Source organism: Canis lupus, chromosome 9 (assembly GCF_048164855.1).
Source record: "Canis lupus baileyi chromosome 9, mCanLup2.hap1, whole genome shotgun sequence".
In the NCBI taxonomy this organism is placed as follows: Eukaryota; Metazoa; Chordata; class Mammalia; order Carnivora; family Canidae; genus Canis; species Canis lupus.
The window spans coordinates 5,905,523-5,930,203 of record NC_132846.1 but is presented as its reverse complement, the minus strand read 5'-3'; the positions used below and the strand labels follow the sequence as shown (position 1 = coordinate 5,930,203).

General features: G+C 46.3%; 1 protein-coding gene and 1 pseudogene across 2 annotated transcripts; one reads left to right on the top strand and one right to left on the bottom strand.

The window, feature by feature from the left end:
• Positions 1–792: 792 nt before the first annotated feature.
• Positions 793–3,747, top strand: CMA1 (chymase 1). 2 transcript variants are annotated; one of them, XM_072837714.1, is made up of 5 exons: positions 793–889; positions 1,552–1,702; positions 2,403–2,538; positions 2,772–3,026; positions 3,423–3,747. In XM_072837714.1, the coding sequence occupies exons 1-5, from the start codon at positions 832–834 to the stop codon at positions 3,570–3,572; spliced, it is 750 nt and encodes a 249-aa protein (XP_072693815.1). In that variant the 5' UTR covers positions 793–831; the 3' UTR covers positions 3,573–3,747. The 2 variants fall into 2 exon arrangements, with proteins under 2 accessions (XP_072693815.1, XP_072693816.1); XM_072837715.1 differs by having other exon boundaries at positions 815–889; positions 1,530–1,702.
• A 7,555-nt stretch (positions 3,748–11,302) lies between these two features.
• Positions 11,303–13,147, bottom strand: LOC140639728 (alpha-ketoglutarate dehydrogenase component 4 pseudogene; annotated as a pseudogene).
• Between the last annotated feature and the right edge of the window lie 11,534 nt (positions 13,148–24,681).

Below are 24,681 nucleotides of genomic sequence, written 5' to 3'. Positions count from 1 at the left end.
GCCAGTGAACATTGGTTCAGAGGAAGCAAGAGATCCAGATCAATGTTTTTCAAATTGCAGGCAATCATCCTTTAAGTGGGGTGCTGTTCATATTTTAACGTGGAGTGGGATGGAATGAAATAGAAACTGAAAGCACCGCACCTGACAAGGATAAATATTGTTTCCTGAAACTTGATTCATTTGTATGTGTGTACGTTTGTGCTCATGTACTCACACAAACATATAAATGGACATTGGGTCCTTCTTCAAAATGCATTTCCTACTCTCGGCCATAAAAGTGCATGTTTCGGGGCACCTGGGTGGCTCAGTGGTTGAACATCTGCCTTTGGCTCAGGTCGTGATCCTGGAATCCTGGGATCGAGTCCCACATCTGGCTTCCTCTGAGAAGCCTACCTTTCCCTCTGTCTATGTCTCTGCCTCTCTCTGTGCGTCTCTCATGAATAAATAAAATCTTTTTTAAAAAGTGCATATATTTCTGGATGCTCCACATAAGGACTCTCCCTACCCATATTTCTAAAGAGTCTTTAACAAAGTGCCCTAACTGGGAAAGACATGATCCTTCCACCCCCTACGTCCCAGATAAGGCACCATGGTTGAAAGCTCATCCTGGAAGCCAGAACTTCGGGGTCAGGACTCCACTTCACCTCCAGCAAAACAGAGCATAACTTGGAAGAAACATCTGATCAGAAAGATAGCCTAATATGGGAGAAGAAAAACATGACCACATAGTTCCTGTGGTTACCAGCCCAGCCCTTGGCTCATTGCTGGAGTTATAAAACCCAAGACCAGAAAATAGAAGCAGCATCTGCCCAGGGCAGCCTCACTGAGAAGATGCATTGTCTTCCTCTCACCCTGCTGCTCCTTCTCCTATGTTCCAGAGCAGAAGCTGGTGAGTCTTGGGATCCTTCCCCCTGGAAACGGCAGGATCAGCACCCCAAAACCAAGTTTAGTCTGAATATAGCTGACTCATAAGCAAGGTGGCAGGATCTCTCTGTAGGAGTCCAGAGTGAAGTTCCAATTGGGATATACCCACCCAATCTCTGTAGCCTGTGGTAATTCCCAGGGACAAGGAACCCCACTGACTAGGGGAAAGCCCAGAACAGGTGAAAGGAAGAGGGATATCTTCTCACTGTGAGATACTGTGTAGAAGGCCCTAAGTTCTCTTTATCTTCTGAGCTTCGGGGCTACACTTTATCTGTGGCCATTCTGTGACGCTGCTCACACAACCTGTGGAGAAGGTCAAGACAAGAACCTGGGGAGCTTGCCCTACACGGTGACAAAGGAGCATTAAGGCCTGGGCAATTTTGGAGTAGGAGAAATCTGAGGTAGAAAATGCCTGAATGGTAACAGAGGCCAGATTGGCTGTTGTACCCAGAAGAAGGAATGAGAATTTATATGGGAGGTTGTGGGTGGGGAGACCAGATACTAGAGCCTCCTGAGGGGGATGATGGGCCGAGCACAGGGTGAGGATGAGATTCAAAAGAAGCCCTTCCCAACTCCAGCCCAGTCTACGCATTCTCTGTATTCAGGCCCAGGGGCTCTCTGTTCCAGAGGAGATCATCGGGGGCACAGAGTCCAAGCCACACTCCCGCCCTTACATGGCCCACCTGGAAATCCTCACTCTCCGGAATCACCTGGCGTCTTGTGGTGGTTTCCTGATAAGGCGGAACTTCGTACTGACAGCTGCTCACTGTGCAGGAAGGTGACACAACAGGGTCCTGTTTATCTCCAAAAGGGGGATAGGGTAGCAGGGTAGCAGTGAGGGATGCACACTTAGGCAGCCTGAGGAGGGGCTCCTGGGACTGGGAGAGGCAAGACTTGAATTTAAGGGAATTGGTCCCATAATTGATGGATGCCCTGATCTTCAATCACTGTGAGCTCGGCAACCCTTCAAAGGAAAAGGAGCCCCTAACCAAGTGTCCCTCCTCTAAAAGTAACTCCCTTCTCCTCGACCCCAACATATGAGACATGTGACTTTCAGGCCACTTCCTCTCTGCCCTTTCCAAGAACGCTGGCCTTTAGTTCTCAGGGACTTGACCCATCCTTTCCATGGGAAGCAGAGAACAGGGTCTACCAGGGAAACCCCACCACCTCCCCCTTTCCTCTGATATCTCTCAGAGGGCTGGCCCTCACATAAGGCCCCCTGAATTAGGAAGCACTAACCCTGCCCCTGGATTCCCCCATGGCCGACTCGGTTCCCAGCAATTCCTGAGGGTCCTGGATATTGTCACTATTTCCCTAGTGAAACCTAACCCCCCAAATGCCACATGTGGCCCAGGGAAAGGAGGGGTGGGTAGAGTCCAGTAACCCCTGTGATAGACTCCAGTCCTCAGTGGGCAGATCCCAGGAGGAACCCTAGACCATCACTGTTTCTCCTTGTCCTTCCTTCTCTCTCTCAACAGGTTCATAATGGTCACCCTGGGAGCCCATAACATACAAAAGAAAGAAGACACGTGGCAGAAGCTTGAGGTCATAAAACAATTCCCTCACCCAAAATATGATGACCTTACTCTTCGCCATGACATCATGCTACTGAAGGTGATGACTTCTTTCTCCCCCTCCTCCACTTCCCATTCTCTTAGTTTTCTCTTTCAGGTCCCCAGTGCCCTGAAATTTCCTCAACCTGCCTATGGACTCCAACCCCACCAAGTCCCACCCCACCCCCGGGGGGCTAGTTTTAATGTGAAACAGTTTGCCCTGTCCTCCCCTGATTTCCTCCACCTACCCCATCAGCCCTTTCTGGCACTGACAGCCCCTCCTGCCCTTCACAGTTGAAGGAGAAGGCCAACCTGACCCTGGCCGTGGGGACCCTCCCCCTCTCACCCCAGTTCAACTTCGTCCCACCTGGGAGAATGTGCCGGGTGGCTGGCTGGGGAAAAAGACAAGTCAATGGATCAGGCTCTGACACTCTGCAAGAGGTGAAGCTGAGGCTCATGGACCCCCAGGCCTGTAGACACTACATGGCTTTTGACCACAACCTCCAGCTGTGTGTTGGCAATCCCAGGAAGACAAAATCTGCATTTAAGGTAATCCTCCAACAAGGGTTCTTTTCCATAAATCACTGTTTGTTTGGGGTCCAGAATGTCTCCTGGAAGAAGAGGGGGTGGGTAGACTGTCAGGTGGCCACAGGGTTTCAGATCATAGGCCTAAGGAACTGGAATCACCCCTCTCCAGATCTATCCCCCCACCCATACAGTCTCTAACCATCCCTCCAGGCTGCGGCACAGGGCACACAGGGTGGCAAGAAGGAAAGGGAGAAGGGGCATCACACTGAGACATATAACCCCATGAGGAGCCAGGGCTGCTGGGTCTGACCTGAGGTCTCACTGTGACTCGGAATTGGAACCCACAGGCAGAAGTGGATGACTTCTCTGCTGACCTTCTGTGCGCTCTCTCTCCCTCTTTCTCTCTCTGCCCCACAGGGAGATTCAGGGGGCCCTCTTCTGTGTGCTGGGGTAGCCCAGGGAATTGTGTCCTATGGGCAGAATGATGCAAAGCCCCCTGCTGTCTTCACCCGAATCTCCCACTACCGGCCCTGGATCAATAAGGTTCTGAAGCAGAATAAAGCCTGAATGGAGCCTGGGCAAGCCTGAGGGGAAATCTGGAACCAGACCTGAGCAGGCTCTCTGCCACTTACTCTGGAGCTGCCTCTAGTCTCTACTGAGGCCCCACTACATCCCTCAGACCCAAGAGGGCTCCTCCAGGTCACAGAGTCCTCAGTAAACCTCAATAAAGATCCAGCTTCCAGACTTGAGTGTGTGTCCTCTCTCTGACATTCCTTTCTCCTGGCACAAAGCAACCGGCCCCCAGCCTAAAGCAGCCTACAAGTTTGGAAGGAGTGGGAGTGGGGGTGGGTGGGGAATGTGAGAGACACAGAAACAGAGAGAAAACAATGAAGAAAAATTAGGGAAAGAGAGAGGGAATCCCTGAGGAGGCAGGATCCATATTTTCAACTTAAACAAGACATTACACCAGATCCTTGCTATAATCATCAACTTTATACTAATTCGGATTTATCTCTAGTAAGAGTCAGAATCACTAAGGTCAATGTGAATCATAAGCAAAGATATTAGATGTTTAGAGCAGCCCTGACCTCTCCACACTAGGTACCAGGAGTAGCACCTCTCTGCACTAAGTTACGCCAACCAGAAGTGTCTCAAGGCATCACCAAGTATTCCCTAAGGGCGCAGGGGAGCAGGAATCATCCTCAGTGAGAACCACTGGTTTATTTTATTTTATTTTATTTTATTTTATTTTATTTTATTTTATTTTATTTTATTTTAGAGGGAGAGCATGAGTAGGGGTTGGGGAGGGACACAGGGAGAGGAAAGAAGCAGGCTCCCCACTGAGCAGGGAGCCCAGTGTGGGGCTGGATCCCTGACTGAGATCGTGACCCAAGCCAAAGGCAGATGCTTAACCAAATAAGCCACCCAGGAGCTCCAATACACGATAATGTTTAAATATGCGATATTGGGAAGGCAGTTGGTGCCGCATAGAGCCCTCCTCACAGTCCATCTCGATACGAGAAGATCTACCATCTGTGGAGCTTTGATCTGAGATGCAAAGATTGTCTCTCACTCCCTGCTGCAAAACAGAGAGCTAGAGCAGATAAGATGAGGGACAGCATCACTAGTTCTGCATAAGCAACACCCAGCCCCAAGGGCTGCACCCAAACCAGTAGGAAGTCAAAAGCCTAGAGTCTACTCAGCACAAAGGCTTCCCTTTTGAGGGACTGGCTGGAGGAAAGAAACCAGGGCAGGAGGACAGGGATGGGTACAACAGAAGCTTGAGGCTGACAGCACTCCTGGCCTCTGAGGGTCTAGTTAGTCCCTGCCCAAAGTGAGTTCTCTCTAGCAATCCGTCTTTAAGACATAATCAGAGATAATGTCTTATACAAAAATTAATGAATAAAGATTTTAATCTCAGCATTGTTAATTATTGAAAAATTAGAATCCTGGCTGTGGGACAAAGTTTAAATGGTAAATTCATATGATTGCATATTTTTAATTCATTAAAAATTTGTCTTCAAAAACAATCATGTGGGAAAATTCCAAACTTCAGTGTAATGTAATGCAGGATTTGTTTTTCCTGGGAAGACCCCAGACTTTTCCTCTTCTCACTGTAAAATATCCCTTGACTGAACATCCCTCTACCAGGCCAAGAGAGATTAAGAGGAAGCTAACAGATCTCTGCCTGAAATATGTGATTTGTGACTGGGGCCATTATTTACTGAGTCTACATTTTGTCTGCTTTTCTGTTTGTTTAAGATTGATTTATTTAGGGACACCTGGGTAGCTCAATGGTTAAGCCTCTAGCTTCAGCTCAAGCCGTGACCCTGGAGTCCCAGGATCGAGTCCCACATCGGGCTCCCTGCGTGGAGCCTGCTTCTCCCTCTGCCTATGTCTCTGCCTCTCTCTCTCTCTGTGTCTCTCATGAATAAATAAATAAAATCTTTTTAAAAAGAAAAAAAGATTTATTTATTTGAGAAAATGAGCAAGGGAGGGGCAGAGGGAGAGGAAGAACCTCATGCACACTCCCCACTGAGCATGGGCACCCCGTCCTGCTCCCCAACTCGGGGCTCAATCCCAAGACCCTGATATCATGACCTGAGCCCAAACCAAGAGTCAGACGTTTATCAACTAAGCCACACAGACGCCCCTACTGAGTCTATGTTTTTGATTAAATGATGAAAGGCTTCTGTCCTTACTCAACCTTTCAATACTTTCAATTTATTTGGATACTTTAAGCCTTTGGAGTTTTGTGTTTTTGTTTCTCCTACATGACTTTAGGGCTATGAAACACCATGGCTCCCCAGAAGAGTTGGCTACATTACCGTTAAGTTCATTTCATCACTTAGGAAATGTTGCAGGAGTAGCAACCAAAAAACTGAGATCTTTGCTAGTGTTCATGATGGTTTTCCTGATGCCAATCGTCTCCGATATTCATCTCACACATGAGCTTATCTAGGTTGGGCTTGCGGGCTCTGAAAAGTGCAACATGACCAACTGCAAGTTTTCCACTGCTGGCCCCACCTCTGGGCTGTGAAACAGCCACATCAACGTGTTCTTTTGGCCTTTATCCTCAAAGGGTCTGTCTGTCTGGTCCCAGCAGTAACAGATGGCACGGTCACCCAGGGTAATTTAGGAAAAGTTCAATGACACCTCTATGTGCGAAGTGAATAGGAAACCAATAGGGATGGTTACACACCCCAGGGTTGGCAACGGTACGAAGCCACCAGTATCCCTGTGGCATGAAGGGGGCTGGGGGAGGAGTGGTTACTGGAACACAGGAGAGCTGAAGCTCCATCTCCACTAGCTGGATCTGGAGCTTCGGGGCAGGAGCTATGGGCTGCAGAAGGGCCCACAACCAACCAATTCGAAGTGGATTCCCATGGAAGGACTGTGTGAAAAACTTCTACCATTTCACTCTACTTCTGCTCCCCAATTCCTGCCAGGGCTCCCATTGGCCAATCCCAACTGAAGGACAGAGGACAAGGGGGCTTTTGAAGTAGCCCACAAAGGTTTGCTCCAGAACAGGATGGAGAGTAAATCTAATAGATCAGAGAGGATCTGCACAATCCCGAAAGGAAGCTTCCATCAAGTCCTTTGACCTCTTCCCTGTCCCATGTCTTTGGTTGAAAGTTCTAAAGCCATCCCCCATTCTATTCACAGCAGCCTCCTTAACTCTTCCTCTCCAGAAACAGAAGGAAAAGCCAAAGGTCACATTACCAAACCAAAAGTAGCTTTCAATGCCAGAGAGCAGCAGGCCCAGGAGGGACACTGCTATGATTCAATTCTATGTGAGACGCAGGAACTGCGAGTTTTTTAAGGCAAACCCTCAAGAGACTTCTGGTCCCTAGGTGACAGAAGGCCACCAATGGGGTCAGAGCTGTTGTAGGAGACAAAAAGACATCTTTTGATTACTGGATGACAATGAATTGCCAACAATGGCTCCTAGAAACAGGGATACAACCTGGATCCCACCATTCCATCCCAGAGAGGGGATACACTGCTGTGCTAGGAAACATAAGCAGTCTTCCCACCACCCTTGATCTGACTTTAAGATGTTCCTCTAATCCTTGGCCAATGGAACCCACAAAATATCCAGCACTTCTTTTTTAAGATTTTATCTATTTATTCATGAGAGACACAGAGAAAGAGAGGCAGAGACACAAGCAGAGGAAGAAGCAGGCTCCATGCAGGGAGCCTGATGTGAGATTCAATCCCAGAACTCCAGGATCACGACCTGAGCCAAAGGCAGACATTCAACCGCTGAGCTACCCAGGCATCCCAATATCCAGCACTTTTGAGGTCTCTTGCATTATAGAATATGGCTGAGAGTAATACTTGGGAACCCAATATGCAATCATGGCCCATCTATTAGAGTTGAGAGCTACATGCCAAGTGACAAATGAGGTACTCATCCATGTCCATCTCACAGTAGGTCATTTGAGTTCTTGACCTCACCCTGTGGTCAACTCTTTGGTCTCTGAACTCTTTGGTCTCTTGGAATGTATATATGGCACTTAGAAGTGGACAGAACTTTCATAATGATACCCTGATTTATGAAATAAGGTTCATTTTGGTAAGAAAGGCTAAAAGGAAGCCTGTATAGCTGCCTCCCCACCTCTAGCCAGAATGATAAATCAGAAACATTACAACATCCCAGATGAAATGGCATAGTGTAATGGCACTCTTTTTGCTTGTTTGTTTTGAGAGAGAGAGAGACCATGTGAGCCAGTGGAAGTGGTACAGGAGAGAGAGGGAGAGAGAGAGAATCTTAAGCAGGCTCCATGCTCACTCTGATCTCACAACCCAAAGATCATGACTTAAGCTGAAATCAAGAGTGCTTAACCGACTGAGCCACCCAGGTGTCCCTGTGGTGACACTCTTAAAGACTTAAAGGATGGAGGAGATAGTATCCTGGAAAGCCAGATATACCATGGCACATGGCAATGGACTCCCATAAACTTCAAGTGGTAGCCCCACTGCTGCTGCTATTTTGCATATGTCATATCTTTGCTAGAATAGTTTAACACAGACTCTAGCATTTTACATGTGACCTTGGATCAGGCAAATGTGTTCTCTCAGTCCACATCAGGAAGAAGGATTGCAACAGTCCACACTCACCTGAGGAGGAAAGTGGTCTGCATTCACTATCTTGCCTCAGGATTATGTTAACTCTTCAGTTCTCTCAGGATACCCCAAAGGGGCCTTTATGTCTGGACATTGCACGGAACATCAAACAAGCCCACTATACTAAAGGCATAGAGCACTAAGAGGAGCAGAGCTTGGTAGGCCTCTTTGGATTTGGGAGATAGCATATAAACACTTGGGAATACTGCTCTGGCTCATTTACTGGGTGTCTCAGAGAGCTGATGACAGTGTTGAGAGAAAGTATCCCAAAGCCAGAGAGGAATCTGCTGCAGGTTCAGGCCCAAAGAATCCCAACTGACCCATGGGTGTTATAAGCTTTCCTGATAGATAAGAGTGAGCATTTATGAAGTGACTGACAAGGCCTGACTGGTGAATTACAGCCCAGCCCTCTAAGCCTCCCTGTCGTGAAGCTGCACCTTCTGAAGCAGAGAGTTATTTACCATATGACAAGTAACCCCTGGAAAGCTATTGGGCCCTAATAGTCACAGAGTATCTTATCTTGGGACGTGAGTGACTGCGATCAGACCAACTGAATTAAAAACCCTGGTTCCCAGGCATTAACTGGAGGATTAGTCCACCAGGACTGAGGACATAGTAAGGGCTTCACTAGTTACGGCTGCCAGCTGTCACGTCAAGCTTGTCTCGATAGTGCGAATCCCTAGGCAACAGTGAACTTACCTCACTGGCAGGGGTAACTCACCCTTTTTATTATACAAAAATGGAGTCGTTGCCACATAGTAAGAGCAGGAAGGAGGAGGAGGCACTCCTTGAGGCTTCTATGCCTGGTGATAACTTAAACACGTAGCTGTAACCACCCTACCCTGAAGAAAAGGACAGTAAGCTCAGAGATAAAGGTCTGGGTTACCCTACTGGTTAAACAATTTAAACCAACAGAAGACTTGCCAACAAGTGGAGCAGAAGGAGGGTGGCAGATAGGTGGCCAAGGAGGAAGACAACTACCAATGATGACCCTAGGACAAGCTGCAACCAGAGGGACTGTGGCCTGTCCTTACAAAGTGATTACCATTCACATCAGTAGACTTTGTGAGGCGTCTGTGTGGCTTAGTAGGTTAAGCGTGCCTGACTCGGTTTCTGCTTAGATTGTGATCTCACAGTCCTGGAATGGAGCCTGGCCTCGGACTTCCTGCTTGGTAGGGAGTCTGCTTCTCCCTCTCCCTCTGCTCGCAGGCTCTCTCTCCCTAAAATAAATATATTTTTTTAAAGAATTTATTTATTTATTCATGAGAGACACGGAGAGACAAAGGCAGAGACATAGGCAGAGGGAGAAACAGGCTCCATGCAAGGAGCCTGATGTGGCACTCAATCCTGGGAATCCAGGATCACAACCTGGGCCGAAGGCAGGCGCTCAACTGCTGAGCCACCCAGGTGTCCCAAAAAGCACTTTCACTGTTTTTGTTTGTTTGTTTGTTTGTTTTTTAAAGATTTTATTTATTTATTCATGAGAGACACACAGAGAGAGACTCCATGCAGGGAGCATGTGGGACTCGATGTCGATGTGGGACTGCATGTGGGACTCAATCCCGGGTCTTCAGGATCACACCCTGGGCCAAAGGCGGCGCTAAACCACTGAACCACCCGGGCTGCCCCTGTTTGTTTGTTTGTTTGTTTGTTTGTTTGTTTGTTTAAGATTTTATTTGTTTATTTGAAAGAGAATGAGCATGAAGTAGACTCGCCACTGAGCGGGGAGCCCCATGCAGGGCTTGATCCCAGGACCCTGGGATCATGACCTGAGTTGAAAGCAGACAACTTAACCAACTGTGCCACCCAGGCACCCCTCCCTAAAATAAATAAATAAAACCTTAAAAAAAAAAAGTCTTTCAAATGGGTAGACTTTAAGTAAACCTCTATAAGGCAAGGGGGCTTCAGACAATCAGGTGACGGCCTTACAAGCAAAGACAGGTTGCCTGACATAGAAGGATTCTTAAGACATAGAAAACCTGCCCATTTCCAGATGGCTGCCCTAAGGAATTCAGATTCAAGACTGCAACATCAACTCTTATCTGAACTTTGAGCCTCCTGATGTGACCTACAGATTTCAAACTTGCCAGTTCCTATGGTGGTGTAAGCCTGTTCCTTATATCTCTTATAGAGGGCACCGGGGTGATACAGTCAGTTAAGCAACTGACTCTTGGTCTCCCCTCAAGTCATGATTTCAGAGTCATGATCTGAGTAGTGGGGTTGAGCCCCGTGTCCAGGTCCCCACTAAGTCCAGAGTCTGCTTGGGATTCTCTGTTTCCCTCTCTCTCTCTCTCTCTGCCCCTCCTGTTCACTCTCCCCTCTCTCTCTCTCTCTCTCTCTCTAAAATAAATAAATAAAAATTTTAAAATAACAATAATAATATCTCTTATAGATAGATTGTTGTGCCCAAGATTGCAAATCCGAGAAACCACCAAGGAGCCGACACCGATGCAAGGACAAGAGGGTTTATTTGCAAGCTCAAGCTTGGGTCCAAGTACACCCAACACAGCGGAGCAGGGACTTGGACCCCGAAGTGGGTTACAGCTCGGTTTTCTATAGGCTGGTCTAGGGGATTTTCAGAAGGGATGGAGGAATTTCTCAAGTTCTGTTTACATTTTGATATGGGGCTTTCAAGGGCATTGAGCTCTGTTCTCATTCTAATATGGGACTTTCTACCACAGGTGTGGGCTCTGTTGTCTTTCTGATACGGGATTACCTGCCAAGGACATTGAGGACATTCTGCAGTTTTTCCCATAAAGTTCAGCTCTTATTCACAGGGGCCTAAGATGGCTGTACTTGTGCTAATGCTAAACTTTAGGTGGGATGGCCTTAATTTTTCTCGGCCTCCACATTTCCCCCTCTCAGAGGAACCTAAAGAAGGACCCAATCATGGGTCCAGGTTGGTCTCAGAGTGAGGCAGTGGGAATGATTAGATCATGATTCAAACCAACCTTGTTGCTGTTCTCGCTCCTGTTTGCGTCTAGCCAAACCTTTTCTGACTTTTGCCATAGATTCCCGGACTATTCCTGAGTGGTCAGTAAAGAAGCAACACTCCTCATTTGGGGCAACACATAACCCCCCCCCCCTTGCTTGCAAAAGCCTCTCTACAGTTAAGATGCTCCCATCTTTTTAACCCTTAAAAGACTTTAAAAGCAAGGCTGAATTGGGTGCACATTTTTATTTTTATTTTTTTTATTTTTTTTAACAGAGTATTTATTCAAGTTGTTTACTGTATAATTTCTCATGTGCCATTTTGGAAGTTCTTTATTGTAAAGACTATTCTTTTGTCTGATGACAAACAGCAGCCACACTGTCAGTGATTATTCCGGACCTCCACGTTGGATAAATTCAATTTCTTCTTGAGACACAGGTTTCCTTCTGTATTTCTGAGGTAATGTTTTTATTATTTCTGCAGTATCTGGTGGACCATGATGCATCAGCAAATCTGGTGATTTACTTCCCTTAGAATGCTGTGAAATTGAAGAAGAATGAGACGGTAGTCCTGCTGATCTCAAAACTTCTGATACATTAGGTTTAGGATTGTCTCTTCTGTCAGGGAACTTTATTAATGGTGTATGTGGCTTGACTACCTGAACGACCCTGCTGGCGGACACCATCTTGCTGCCCATCATGACCCGGGTGCACATTTTTAAATGGCTAACAGGGAAGCAACATTAGTGGGGTAAGTGAGAATGGCACAGTCTTAGCTTTGGGGATTGTCCTTGTCTGGTTGGCCTTTCCATTCTGGAACAAAGTCCTTGAGAACAGCGTGTGAGTCAGCTGGCTGGACGTGGGTGTAGTGGACCCAGGGAGTAATCCCGTCGACCTTGAGAGAGGTGGGAGTGGTCAGGCTCATGATGTAGGGTCCCTTCCAGTGAGATTGAAGTGTCTGGTGTTGGTATCTCCGCATGTACACCCAGTCACCCGGCCAATACAGATGGGGGCCCAGGGGTGGCCCAGTCTTGTAGAGGGCCCTCAACTTAGGCCACACCTGCTCATGGGTTCATTGTAACATTTGGAGGGAGAAAAGGAGTTGGTGATCAAATTCAGCAAGCACCTCGGGTTTTAAATTGGGGATAATAGGTGGAGGAAAACCAAACATGGCCTCGTAGGGAGTCAGTCCCATCTTATATGGGGAGTTCCTCACCCTATATAGGGCGAAGGGGAGGAGAGTCACCCAGTCCCCGCCAGTCTCCAGGGCTAATTTAGTTAAGGTCTCCTTTAATGTTCTGTTCATCCTCTCTACCTGTCCTGAGCTTTGGGGCCTATATGCACAATGTAATTTCCAATCTGCCCCAAGTACTAGTGCCACTCCCCGTGCTACCTTAGAGACGAGTCCTGGTCCATTGTCTGATCCAATTCTAACAGGAAAACCATACCTCGTTAAGATGTGGTCATGGTCTGTGCTGTTTCATGTTTGGTGGGAAATGCCTCTGTTCATCCTGGAGGACAGTTTGTGGCTGTGGGATCCTTAAGACGGTTTCCTTCCATGCATCCGTCAACCATCTTTATCCATCCTTTAATTTGTACCCAAGGTAGCTCACCTCTGCTCTGCAGATCTAGGCTTTTTTAGCTGAGGCCCTAGAGCCGCTGTGGTTTGGAGCAAGTCCCTGGTGCTTCGTAGGCATGTGTCCTGGTCCTCCACCGCCAACAGGATATCAAATGAGCGTGCTCGGAACAGAACTCCCCCAAGTCTTCGTGTAAGGCCTCATCGAAGATGGTCGGTGAATTTTTGAATCCTTGTGGTAGTCGAGTCCAGGTGAGCTGGCCAATGATGCCTTTCTCAGGGTCCATCCATTCAAAGGTGAAGAGGTCTTGGCTCTTGGGTGCTAAAGGCAGGCTGAAAAAGGCATCTTTTAAATAGAAGAGGTGTATGGGTTTGGGACCGTAGGGTGCATATCCTCTACTCACCAGTTGACTTCCCTTAAGTCCTGGGGTGGCCTGTAATCATTACAGTGCGGTTTCTGAACTGGCAGCAAGGGAGTGTTCCATGCCAATTGGCAAGGCCTCAATATGCCCGAGTCCAGTAGTCGCCGTATGTGGGGTGTGATTCCCCTACGTGCTACGAGAGGCATGGGGTATTGGCGGACCCTGACAGGGTCTGCCTCCGGCTTTAGTTCTAGGTATATGGCCGGTCGGTGCCAGGCCAGCCCAATTCCCCCAGTTTCTGCCCACACTTGGGGAAATTCCTGCAGCCAATGGTCAGTGTCATTCATTGGGGCTGAGGGCATTTGGTGGAGACGATATTCGTCTTCTAAACTCAGGAGAAGCACCTGAATAGGGTGCCCCTCCTTGTTTAGGATTTTTGCCCCTTCGGGGTGGAAGCAAATTTGTGCCCCCATCTTGGTGAGCAAATCCCGACCTAACAACAGGTAGGGACACTCAGGGATGGCCATGAAGGAATGGGATACCCGGCCCATGCCGAGATCCACGGTTCTTCGGGTAGTCCATGAGTACTGTTTGGTGCCCGTGGCCCCTTGCACCCATGAAGTCTTGTTTGCCAATTTCCCTTGGGGTTGTAATAAAACCGAATCATGTGCTCCAGTGTCTACTAGGAATTCAACAGGTTGCCCCTCCATTCTGAGAGTTACCCTGGGCTTGGGGAGGGGTGCCAAACCCCAGCTCCCCTAGTCGTCCAGGTCCTCCATCTCCAAGATCTTGTCAGGGGCCTGAGGTCTTTTGTTAAGACAGTCTTTCACGCAGTGGCCCTCTTCTTTGCAATAAGAACATTGGTTTTTGTTCAGCTTAGGGCGCTCCCAACAGGGACCAGGGCCATCCTCCTTACCTGTCCCTGAAGCCAGCTTCTTGAGGTGCCTCCGTCTTTCCTGTGGGTCGTCCATGGTTGTGGCCAGTAGGATCTTGGACAGGTTTCGGGTCTGCTGGTCACTTAGTTTGGTTTATTGCTCTTCCGGACTTTATTATTATAGACTCTTTCTGCTACTATAAGTCCTGCAAGCTCTTCTCTCCTAGTATTCTCTCTAGGAAGGCTGCTGGACTCTCGTCCTTACCCTGTCTTACATAACCATACCTCTGCCAGACTGGGAGACTTGTGCGCGGCAGCCTGGAGACCTGCCATTAGAGTCTGGCAGTGGACCTGGAGTCTCTCCTTACCTTCAGCCGAGTTGTGCACTTTGGAGAGTAAAAATGGTTTTAGCCAAGGAGGGGGATTCTCACTCATGTCCTGCCAGACCAGGATGTAGGGAACCTGGTCAGAGTGGCCGTCCGGTTTGTTCCTGAAGATCGCAGCCTTAACCTGTAAGATAATAGGTAGGTGAAAAGTACCTTCTCGGGGCCATCCCACGTCAAAGGTTGGCCATTCTGATATGCAATAAATTTGGAATCTCTCTCTCCATATGTCTATGCTCAGAATACAAGCTCTTTCCCTAATATCCGAGAAGTGGGAGAACATAAGAGACAGGGGAGTGGTTTCTGTCTCCCCCATTATGTCCCCAATCCACACCAAGACACAGACAGTAAAGACGATTAACAAGGACCCAACAACACAGACAAATGCACAAACAGTTAACAAGGACATAGTAACACAGACCAGCCCGCAAACAGTTAACAAGAACACGGTAACAGACAAACGTTCCTGTGCGGCTGCGGAGACAAAACAGAAAGCAACCCGAAGGGCTGGCAGCCGGCCCTCCTTACAGATGAGGACCCCCGTCCTCCTTTACAGATGAAGACCCCATCCTCCTAACAGATGAGGACCCCCGTCTTCCTTTACAGATGAGGACCCCATCCTCCTTACAAATGAGGACGCCCCGTCCGCCTTACAGATGAGGATTCCCGTCCTCCTTACAGATGAAGACCCCGTCCTCCTTACAGATGAGGACCCCGTCCTCCAGGCAGGGGCAAGGGACGTCTCCTCAAGACCCCCAGTGGATGGCCCACCAGCGCGCCGCCTAAGCCAATGCCAACCCAATACACATTGGAATTCCTACAGGTAAAAGTACAGTTTAGAGCTCTCAGAGAATATGCACGCAAAAAGTGGAAAAAGTTGAGTGCACTCACCACGCGTGAAAGTCTCCGGATAGGGTCCTGGAGGTCTCTCGGATCCCAGACAAGCCCCCATATGTTGTGCCCAAGACTGCGAATCCAAGAAACCACCAAGGAGCCGACGCCGACACTGATGCAAGCACACGAGGGTTTTTTTACAAGCTCGAGCTTGCGTCCAAGTACACCCAACACAGCGGAGCAGGGACTTGGACCCCGAAGTGGGTTACAGCTCGGTTTTCTATAGGCTGGTCTAGGGGATTTTCAGAAGGGATGGAGGAATTTCTCAAGTTCTGTTTACATTTTGATATGGGGCTTTCAAGGGCATTGAGCTCTGTTCTCTTTCTAATATGGGACTTTCTACCACCGGTGTGGGCTCTGTTGTCTTTCTGATACGGGATTACCTGCCGAGGACATTGAGGACATTCTGCAGTTTTTCCGGTAAAGTTCAGCTCTTATTCACAGGGGCCTAAGATGGCTGTACTTGTGCTAATGCTAAACTTTAGGTGGGATGGCCTTAATTTTTCTCGGCCTCCATAAGATACCCAAAATATATATATGTGTGTGTACATTTTATGTAAATTGAAATGACCGCTACCTTGAAGAATCAATGACAAGGCAAAATGAACTCAGTGTAAGGCAGGAGTGGACCTGACCATTTCAGAGGGAAGAGATGATCTGACTCTGTCCCTACTCCGTCCCTGCTCACTGAAGGGTGCTTCCATAGAAGGTTTCTTACTCTAGTCATCCACAACTCGTTCCCTAAAAGCTTTCCCTGGAATAGGTGCATGTTTAGCCAATGCACACAGCAGAAGAGAAGTGGCCCCTAAAGTAGCTTCAACCCATAAGGGATGGAAACTGGTGTTTAATTAACCCAGTGTCATCACTCGGCTGATGAGACAACTCTGAGGCATGTCTTACACCATCTCCCCAAAGTCCCAGGTGAGATGAAGCCCCAGGTGTCCACAGCAGTTATCTGCTCAGTAACATACCCTGTATTTTCTTTCCCTCTTTCCTTCCCTACTCTACTTCTCTCCACTCCTCTGTTGACACTTCCAGGCATCACATCACAGATGAACTACTTGCACTCAAATCTTTGTATCATGGTGTGTTCTGGGAAAATCCGATCTGAAATATTCCCAGAAACCAAGATTTATTAAATCTGTTGTAATTAGCACAATGAGATGTTGATGCAAAGACAATTAATTAGAGCAATTAAACAGAATTGACTCTAGAAAGAGACACATTCATCTATGGACACTTGGTCTAAACAAAGGAACAACTGCAGGATAGTGGGAAAGGACAGTCCTTTCAGAACGCACTGCTGGGCCAAGTGAATATCCATGGGGAAAATGAAATTTGACCTCATCTCACAAACACACAAAGATCAATTCCAGGTGGTCCACACATGACAGGTAAAACAATGAAACCCCCAGACAATGTGACAAGAGAGTATCTTTTAACCTTGTGCTTTGGAACGATCTCTTCCAGGCACACAAAAACCACTAAAGTAAAGCGAGTTTCTCAATCTTGCACTACTGACATTTTGAACTGGATAAATTTTTGTTACGGGGGCTGTCCTGTGCATTGTAAGATGTTCAACAGCATCCCTGGCTTCCCACTAGATGCCAGTACCACTGCCAATACTACCCCAATTATGACAACCAAAAGTGTCGCCAAGACATTGTCAAATGTCCCCTGGGGGTACAGCTGCCAGATTTAGGGAGAAAACAGAACACCCAGTTAAACTTGAATCTTAGATAAACAATAGCAAAATAGGGATCCCTGGACAGCTCAGTGGTTTAGCACCTGTCTTGGGCTCAGGGCGTGATCCTGAAGTCCCAGGATCGAGTCTGACGTTGGGCTCCCTGCATGGAGCCTGCTTCTCCCTCTGCCTGGGTCTCTGCCTCTGTGTGTGTGTGTGTGTGTGTGTGTGTGTGTGTGTGTGTGTGACTCATGAATAAATAAATAAAATCTTAAAAAAAAACAGCAAAATAGTATGTGTACCAAATATTATCTAGGAAATATTTCTATTAAATTTGTTTCATTGTTTATCTGACATTCAGATTTAACTAGATGTCCTGTATTTTATCTGAAAGTCACCTCTAGTAAAGAACTACTGTCTCAAAAGAAAAATGATTTGATATATTGGACAACAAGAATCACCTTTATTTATCAAAAGACATCTTTTAGAGAGTGAAAAAGCAAGCTACCAAGTGGAAGAAGATCCTTGTATCTATCACATATGCCCAGCTAAGGGCTCACACGCAGAATTTATAAATAATGCTTTATGAGCAATAAGAAAAAAACCAGACCATGCAATAGAAATGCAGACAAGAGACAAGAAATTCACAAAACAAGATATCCAAGTAGCCAATAAACATGTGAAAGGCACTCAACCTCATTTGCAATCAGGAAAATACAAATTGAAACGACAACGCAATACAACTACACACTCACCAGAATGGCTACAAGACTAATAATATCAGTACCTGCAAGGAGAGCAACAGGAACTCGTCTAAACAGTGCGGGAGGGGCAGCCCCGGTGGCACAGCGGCTTAGCGCCGCCTGCAGCCAGGGCCGTGATCCTGCATGGAGCCTGCTTCTCCCTCTGCCTGTCTCTGTCTCTGTCTCTGTCTCTCTCTCTCTCTCTGAATAAATAAATAAATAAAAATATTTAAACAGTGCGGGAGGGCCTGTAAACAGACTCGACCACTTTGACAGCATCAGTTGAGAAGCAGAAAACATGCACATCCTCTGACCTCTCAATTCCACTTCTTGGAATATACTCAAAAGGAAGACCTGCATCATAAAGCATGAACAAGAATCCTCATAAGAACATGATACTTGAAAAAAAAAAAAAAAAAAAGAACATGATACTTGGAAACAATCCAAAAGTCCATCCACAGTAGAATGAGTGAATACAACTGCACTCTGGTATACTACAGGGGAGGGATACTCAGGTAACCCGTGGCAATTAAAAGTTTGGGCTCCCTGCATGGAGCCTGCTTCTCCCTCTGCCTGTGTCTCTGCCTCTCTCTCTCTCTCTCTCTCTCTCTGTGTGTGTGTGTGTGTGTGTATGTGTGTGTGTGTCTCTCATGAATAAATAAATAAAATCTTTTTTAAAAAATAATTAATTAATTAATTAATTAATTAATTAACGTTTGGATTTTGCGGGCTCCTGGATGGCTAAGTTGGTTGAGGCCTGCCTTCCGATCAGGTCATGAGCCCAGGATCCGAGGATTGAGCCCTGACTCGGGCTCCCTGATCATCAGGGAAACTTCTTTTCCTTCTCCCTCTGCCCCTTGCCCTGCTCGTGCATGCATGTATGTTCTCTGTTTCATTAAATAAAATCTTAAAAAAAAAAAAAGTTTGGATTTTTTGTTGTTGTTAAGTTGTTCCCAGTCCCTCTCAGTGTTTTGGTTACCTTATTTCTAGTTGATATCTAACTCTTGCCATCCAGTGACCTCTGTTTTTCCTCACCCAGCCAATTTGACCATATTTTTTTTAAGCTTTTATTTATTCATTTGAGAGAGAGAGACAGAGAGTATAAGAGAGAACACACACATAGGAGCAGGGGAATGGCAGAGGGAGAGGGAGAAGACTCCCCTCTGAGCAGGGAGCCTGATGCGGGACTCCATCCCCAGGCTGGGGTCACAACCTCTGAGCCACCCAGATGTCCTTCGACCATAGTTTTCTTTTTTTCTTTTTCTTTTTCTTTTCTTTTTTTTTTTTTTTTATTTATTCATGAGAAACCCAGAGAGAGAAGCAGAGATACAGACAGAAGAAGAAGCAGACTCCCTATAGGGGCTCCATGTGGGACTTGATCCTGGGACTCCAGGATCACACCCTGAACCAAAGGCAGATGCTCAACTGGTGAGCTCCCCAGGTGTCCCGACCATAGTTTTCTTAAAGATTTATTTATTTGTTTGAGAGAGAGACAGCACGAGCGGGAGGGGCAGAAGGCGAGGGAGAGAATCTCAAGCAGACTCCATGCTGAACCAAGAGCCCCACGAGGGCTCAATCCCACAACCCTGAGATCAGGATCTGAGCCAAAACAAGGAGTCAGGTGCCCAAACAACTGCACCACCCAGGCACCCCTGACCATATTTTTTAAAGACTTATTTTTACCTGTACCAGCCTCTTTGACTATGCTGGTTAATCACCAATGAGGATTTTTTTTTTTTTTCGTAAATGCCTGAAAACATCAATGCAGACATTTTCTTTCTTAATTTACAGGGTGGTTACCTTTAATATTTTACCTTTCAATTTGTCATTAATTAATTTTCCTACTGTATCTGTGATCTCCCTTCTCCCACAAGGATGCTGCATATAATTGGGCATAAAGGCTACTACTAAAGGAAGTGCAGCTCACACCCTGCCTGCCTGCCTGCGGCCTCATCCCAAACCCAAGGTAAAAACAGCAGCTCTAATTCCACCCTAACAAAACCTATTCCACCCCTTCCTCAAGCAGCACAGTTTGCATGAAAGTAATGGCTGCTCTAACCTCTCTGTTTACTCCTTGGACTGGTCAGGTGATCCCTGGTGGAGAGAGCTCTGTGTTTTAGATTCATGTTTCATTCTTTCGTCCATTCCATCTGGAATAATAGAAGCATCCTTTGGCTTCTCAGCACCTCACCCCCGCCTTTGAGAGTTTCCCCAAATGGGTGCCAAATAGTACTAACAGGCCAATGAATAAATAACAGAACACTGGTAACAGTCTGCCGACCATGGCGTCCCTCTGAGAGGGCAGGAAATGGAATTTCTGGACTAGTGAGGCCTCTGGTGGTACAAGAAGAGCTGTCGTTCATACTGAACATTTCCCTTCAGCCTGACAAGAGTCTAATCTCTGTGGGTGTGTCTCTGTCTCTTTCTGTCTCTGTCTTGCTCTCGCTCTTTTTCACACACACACACACACACACACACACACACACGCGCACATAGACTCCAGCACTGGCAGAGTCCATAGGAGGGAGGGCAATCCTCGGCTCATTTCATTTCTCACTCACTGCTCTGGAAATTAGACTCAGAGAGATCTCAGGAAGCACTTGGTCTTCACAGCAGGTCCAGACCAAGGACAGAAGGAGATGGGGCTGATGCTGGAGGTGAGAAGGTATCAACTCCTGAGTAAGGCCCCAATGTGAACAGATGCCTGGATAGAGGTCTGACAGGAGAGGGTGGCATCTAGAACTCTCATGGAGAAGAGAGGAGAGAAGAGAAGATGACCCCCCATACACACCCCGGGGGGGAAAGCTGGCATTCCCACAGAGGGTGAGACTCCAGGAACTCTGCTTTTTTCACCACAAACCCTGGGGTCAAAGGAAACTATCTTTAAAGGGAGGGAGGGGGTTCTAAGATCCTTAATCTTCTATGTCTCCAGTATTAGGATTTTGATTGGATGGTCAGCGGCTTCTACCATATTTTAATAAGAAACTATGTGAAATGACAACGTGAATGCAGTTAGCAAGTAACATCCCAGAGCCTAAGAGAAGTTGCAAAAATCTGCCCAAACAAAATGAAGCAGGAGACATTCACACACCTAGAAGCAGCATAGGGGAAGGGCAGAGGTGCCCGTCACCAGCAGAGCCCCCATCCTGCCCTGCCCCTGCCCAAGCTGAGGCAGCAGCCAGGACGCCCCCTAAGTCTTGGCTCCCTGGTGTGCCCTGGGGTGATGGCCTTACCACCCAGAGGGACCATGCTTATTATTGACCACCTCTTCTTTCTCTCCTGGCTTTGTCTTTTACAGTGAGCTGGGGACTGGGCAGAGGGAGGGGAGGTCCTGTTAAACCAGATGCCTTTAGACCATGGATTCAGGACAGTGGAGTTTCATCAATAACTTCATGGCGGTAAGGCAGGAGTTCCTTCCGGAGCTTTGTGTCCTCCGTGGGAGGGGATATAGACAGGGACAGTGCTAGCTCCCAGCAACCACTTCTCTTCCGGGGGCTGCTGGGGAACAGGTCCTGGCTGACCATACTCAAACTCCTTAAAGTCTTTCTTTGTCTGGGTCCCGGGGATGAGTGAGTTGACTTCTTTCTTAGCCTCTCCTCTTACAGCTGAACTAGTTACGTTGAACTGTTTGCAGCTCTCACAGTCTACCTGACTGACCCTTCAGCAGCTAAAATATTCAAAGCTAAAAGCCAGACAACAAGACATGAGACATTTCTGCCTGTATCTGGGTGTTGGTGCAAATGCAGCTGGTTTGCCCTTCAGGAAGCAAGGGTCTCTGCTGAGTCTGTAGCAATCACAAGGATTTCACTCACCAAAACGAGACAGCTTCCCCCACAGCTGCTTCCTGCAACAGCAAAAGGAGCTGAGCACGGTACCCACCACTTTACCTAAAAAATAAGAAGTCAGGTCCCCCAGTGCTCCTCCTTGACTGCTTTCCTGCTAGCCCCCACAGGTAAATGCTGTCCTGGGATTTTTTTCACTTTCACTCCCATGTATTTCTTTTACTTTAACCACAAATCTGTCTCCTCAATAAAAAGTGCATTATTTTGCCTATATTTAATCTTAAAATAAATAGTATCATACTGTGAACACTTTCCTGCAACTTCCTTTTCACTTTAACATTATAGTTGTAAGATCCATCCATGGTGAAATCTGTAACTCCAGTGCATCTAGTTATTTCAATTTCTTAGTCTGTTAAATCTATAGATACTGATTATCCCTATTACCTTACTTTGAGCTTTCCAATTTTGTCTAAGCTTTCGTTTTTTATTATTTCTTGATAACTCTTTTGAATTGATTCGATTATTCTCTCGTTTCTACTGACTTGGAAGTGCACATTTTATTTCTAATATGTAATAGTTGCCTTCATTTTTCAAATGTATATGTCACAAAGTTTAATATTATTCAGTATTGTTATTCTTCCCCAGCAACTCAGCTCCAGTTCCATTATTGGTGACTCATATTTTAGTTCCGTTTCAATTTTTACCCACAAATCAAATATTATTGTATTGCTTTATATGGCCAATATTTGCTTATATTTACACATTTGTTTACAAATTTTTTGAACATTATTCTTTTGCATCTCACACCTTCCTTTGGAGATCATGCTCTTTTTTCCTGCAAAGTTTATAAGTCTGATGATAGTAAATGCTCTCTTTTTTGGCTTGTCTAATAGTACCTTTGGTGTACCTTCATTCTTAAATTCCAGTTTGTAAACAGTTCTAGGGTGGCAATTATTCTCTCTTCGCATTTGAAGCCTTTATTTTATTACTCCACTGGCTCCTATTTCTTCAGCAAAGGTGTCTGTTGCCCATCTAACTGTTATTTCTTTTTTTTTTTTTTTAAGATTTTATTTATGTATTCATGAGAGACACAGAGAGAGAGAAGCAGAGAAATAGGCAGAGGGAGAAGCAGGCTCCATGCAGGGTGCCCCATGCTGGACTCGATGCCAGGACCCCGGGATCACAGCCTGAGCCAAAGGCCAACACACTCAACCACTGAGCCACCCAGGCGCCCCTGTTTATTTCTTTATAGATAATCTGTCTTTTATTTCTGTCCTCTTTTAATACTTGTTTGTCTGTTTTTATAGTTTTATTATGGTAAATAAATCTATGGATTTATTTTTATTTATTCTACTTGAGATTCATTTTGCCTATTTAATCTGAATATTCATATATTTCATTAATTTGGAAAAATAATCAGATATTAGCTTTTTAAATATTTTCTGTGTCCCCTCCCCTGTCTCCTCTCTTCTGAGTCTGCCAATAGAAGAGTTTGAATCTCTCGTTTTATCTTGTCTCTTATGCCCTCTTTTATATTTTTTACCTCTTTGACTCTCTCTGCTGCATTCTGGGTAATGTCTTCAAATCCTGGGTGGCCTAGTCAATTGTCTGCTTTCAGCTCAGGTCATGATCCCAGAGCTCTGGGATCAAGCCCCACATCAGGCTCCCTGCTCAGCAGGAATTCTGCTTTTCCCTCTCCCTCTGCCCCTCCCTGATGCTCACCCACTTTCTCTCTCTATTTAAAAAATAAATAATTTTTTAAAAATCAAATTAATCATTTCTTAACCAATACCAAACTTATTCACTGCATTTTTAATTTTCAATCATTTTATTTTTAATTTTTTATTAACTTTTTATAAATTAACTTTTTATCAATTCCACTGGAATTTTTTAATAGTATGTTGTCTCTATCTCATGTTTTTAATGTCTTCTCTGGAAACATTTTAGACTTGGTGGGTTTTTTGTTTTGTCTTTTATTTTTTTATAGATTTTATTTATTTATTCATGAGTAACACAGAGGCAGAGACAGAGGGAGAAGCAGGCTCCTTGCAGGGAGCCCGATGTGGGACTTGATCCCCAGACCCAGGATCACCCCTGAGCCAAACCGTCCAACCCCGTCTGCCCAACCGCTGAGCCACCCAGGCTCCCTTCACAATGCATTTAAATGGGAATGTGTTAAATTGTATCCAGCATATCCAGGAAATTTGCAATGCGAGATTTTTTAGGAGTACAGCCAACATAGTGTTCTTCCAGAGGGTTTTAAATCATTCTGTTTGCAACGTGGAACAGTTTGGAGAGGAGAAACCCTTCGAAGCAGAGAGACCTACTAGGAGCCTACAGCAGAAATTTACACGAAAGAGGATAACGACTTGAAGAGTAGTGGTGGCAGAGATAAACAGAAATAGATGGATCTTGGAGATATTTAGTAAGTAAAATCAGCAAGGTTTCAGACATCCAAGAAGACATGTCTAGTAGGAAGGTTTTTTTGTTTGTTTTTTATTTATTTATGATAGTCACAGAGAGAGAGAGAGAGAGAGAGGCAGAGACACAGGCAGAGGGAGAAGCAGGCTCCATGCTGGGAGCCCGACGTGGGACTCGATCCCGGGTCTCCAGGATCTCGCCCTGGGCCAAAGGCAGGCGCCAAACTGCTGCGCCACCCAGGGATCCCTAGTAGGAAGTTTTAATAGGGGTCAAGAGGTCAGAGGAGAGGGCAGCCCCGGTGGCGCAGCGGTTTAGCGCCTGCCTGCAGCCGGGCGTGTGATCCTGGAGACTCTGGATTGAGTCCCACGTTGGGCTCCCTGCATGGAGCCTGCTTCTCCCTCTGCCTGTGTCTCTGCCTCTCTGTCTCTGAATAAATAATTTTAAAAAAAAATCTTAAAAAAAATAAAAATAAATTTAAAAAAAGAAGAGGTCAGAGGAGAGATTTCCCCTGCATAAGATTTTGGGAAGTCTCTGAAAAACTGGTAACTGAATTTGTTACAGAACTGACACCTGTTGGTGCACCCAAAGTCAATGTCTGAGACACCAGTTTTGTTTTTTTTTTTTTTGTTTTTTTGTTTTTTTAATTATTTATTTATTTATGATAGTCATACAGAGAGAGAGAGGCAGAGACACATGCAGAGGGAGAAGCAGGCTCCATGCACCGGGAGCCCGACGTGGGATTCGATTCCGGGTCTCCGGGATCGCGCCCTGGGCCAAAGGCAGGCGCCCAACCGCTGCGCCACCCAGGGATCCCGAGACACCAGTTTTGAAGCAAAGAAAGTTTTATTATCAGACGGGAAGGCAGGGGTCACTCCCAAAGCTGCCTTGTTCTTTTG

Excerpts from the sequence above, each read along its gene's own strand:
- CMA1 (XM_072837714.1), top strand. The coding sequence starts at position 832 with ATGCATTGTCTTCCTCTCACCCTGCTGCTCCTTCTCCTATGTTCCAGA. Across the intron at positions 1,703-2,402 it reads GCTGCTCACTGTGCAGGAAG|GTTCATAATGGTCACCCTGG; the intron begins GTGACACAACAG and ends CTCTCTCAACAG. Across the intron at positions 2,539-2,771 it reads ATGACATCATGCTACTGAAG|TTGAAGGAGAAGGCCAACCT; the intron begins GTGATGACTTCT and ends TGCCCTTCACAG.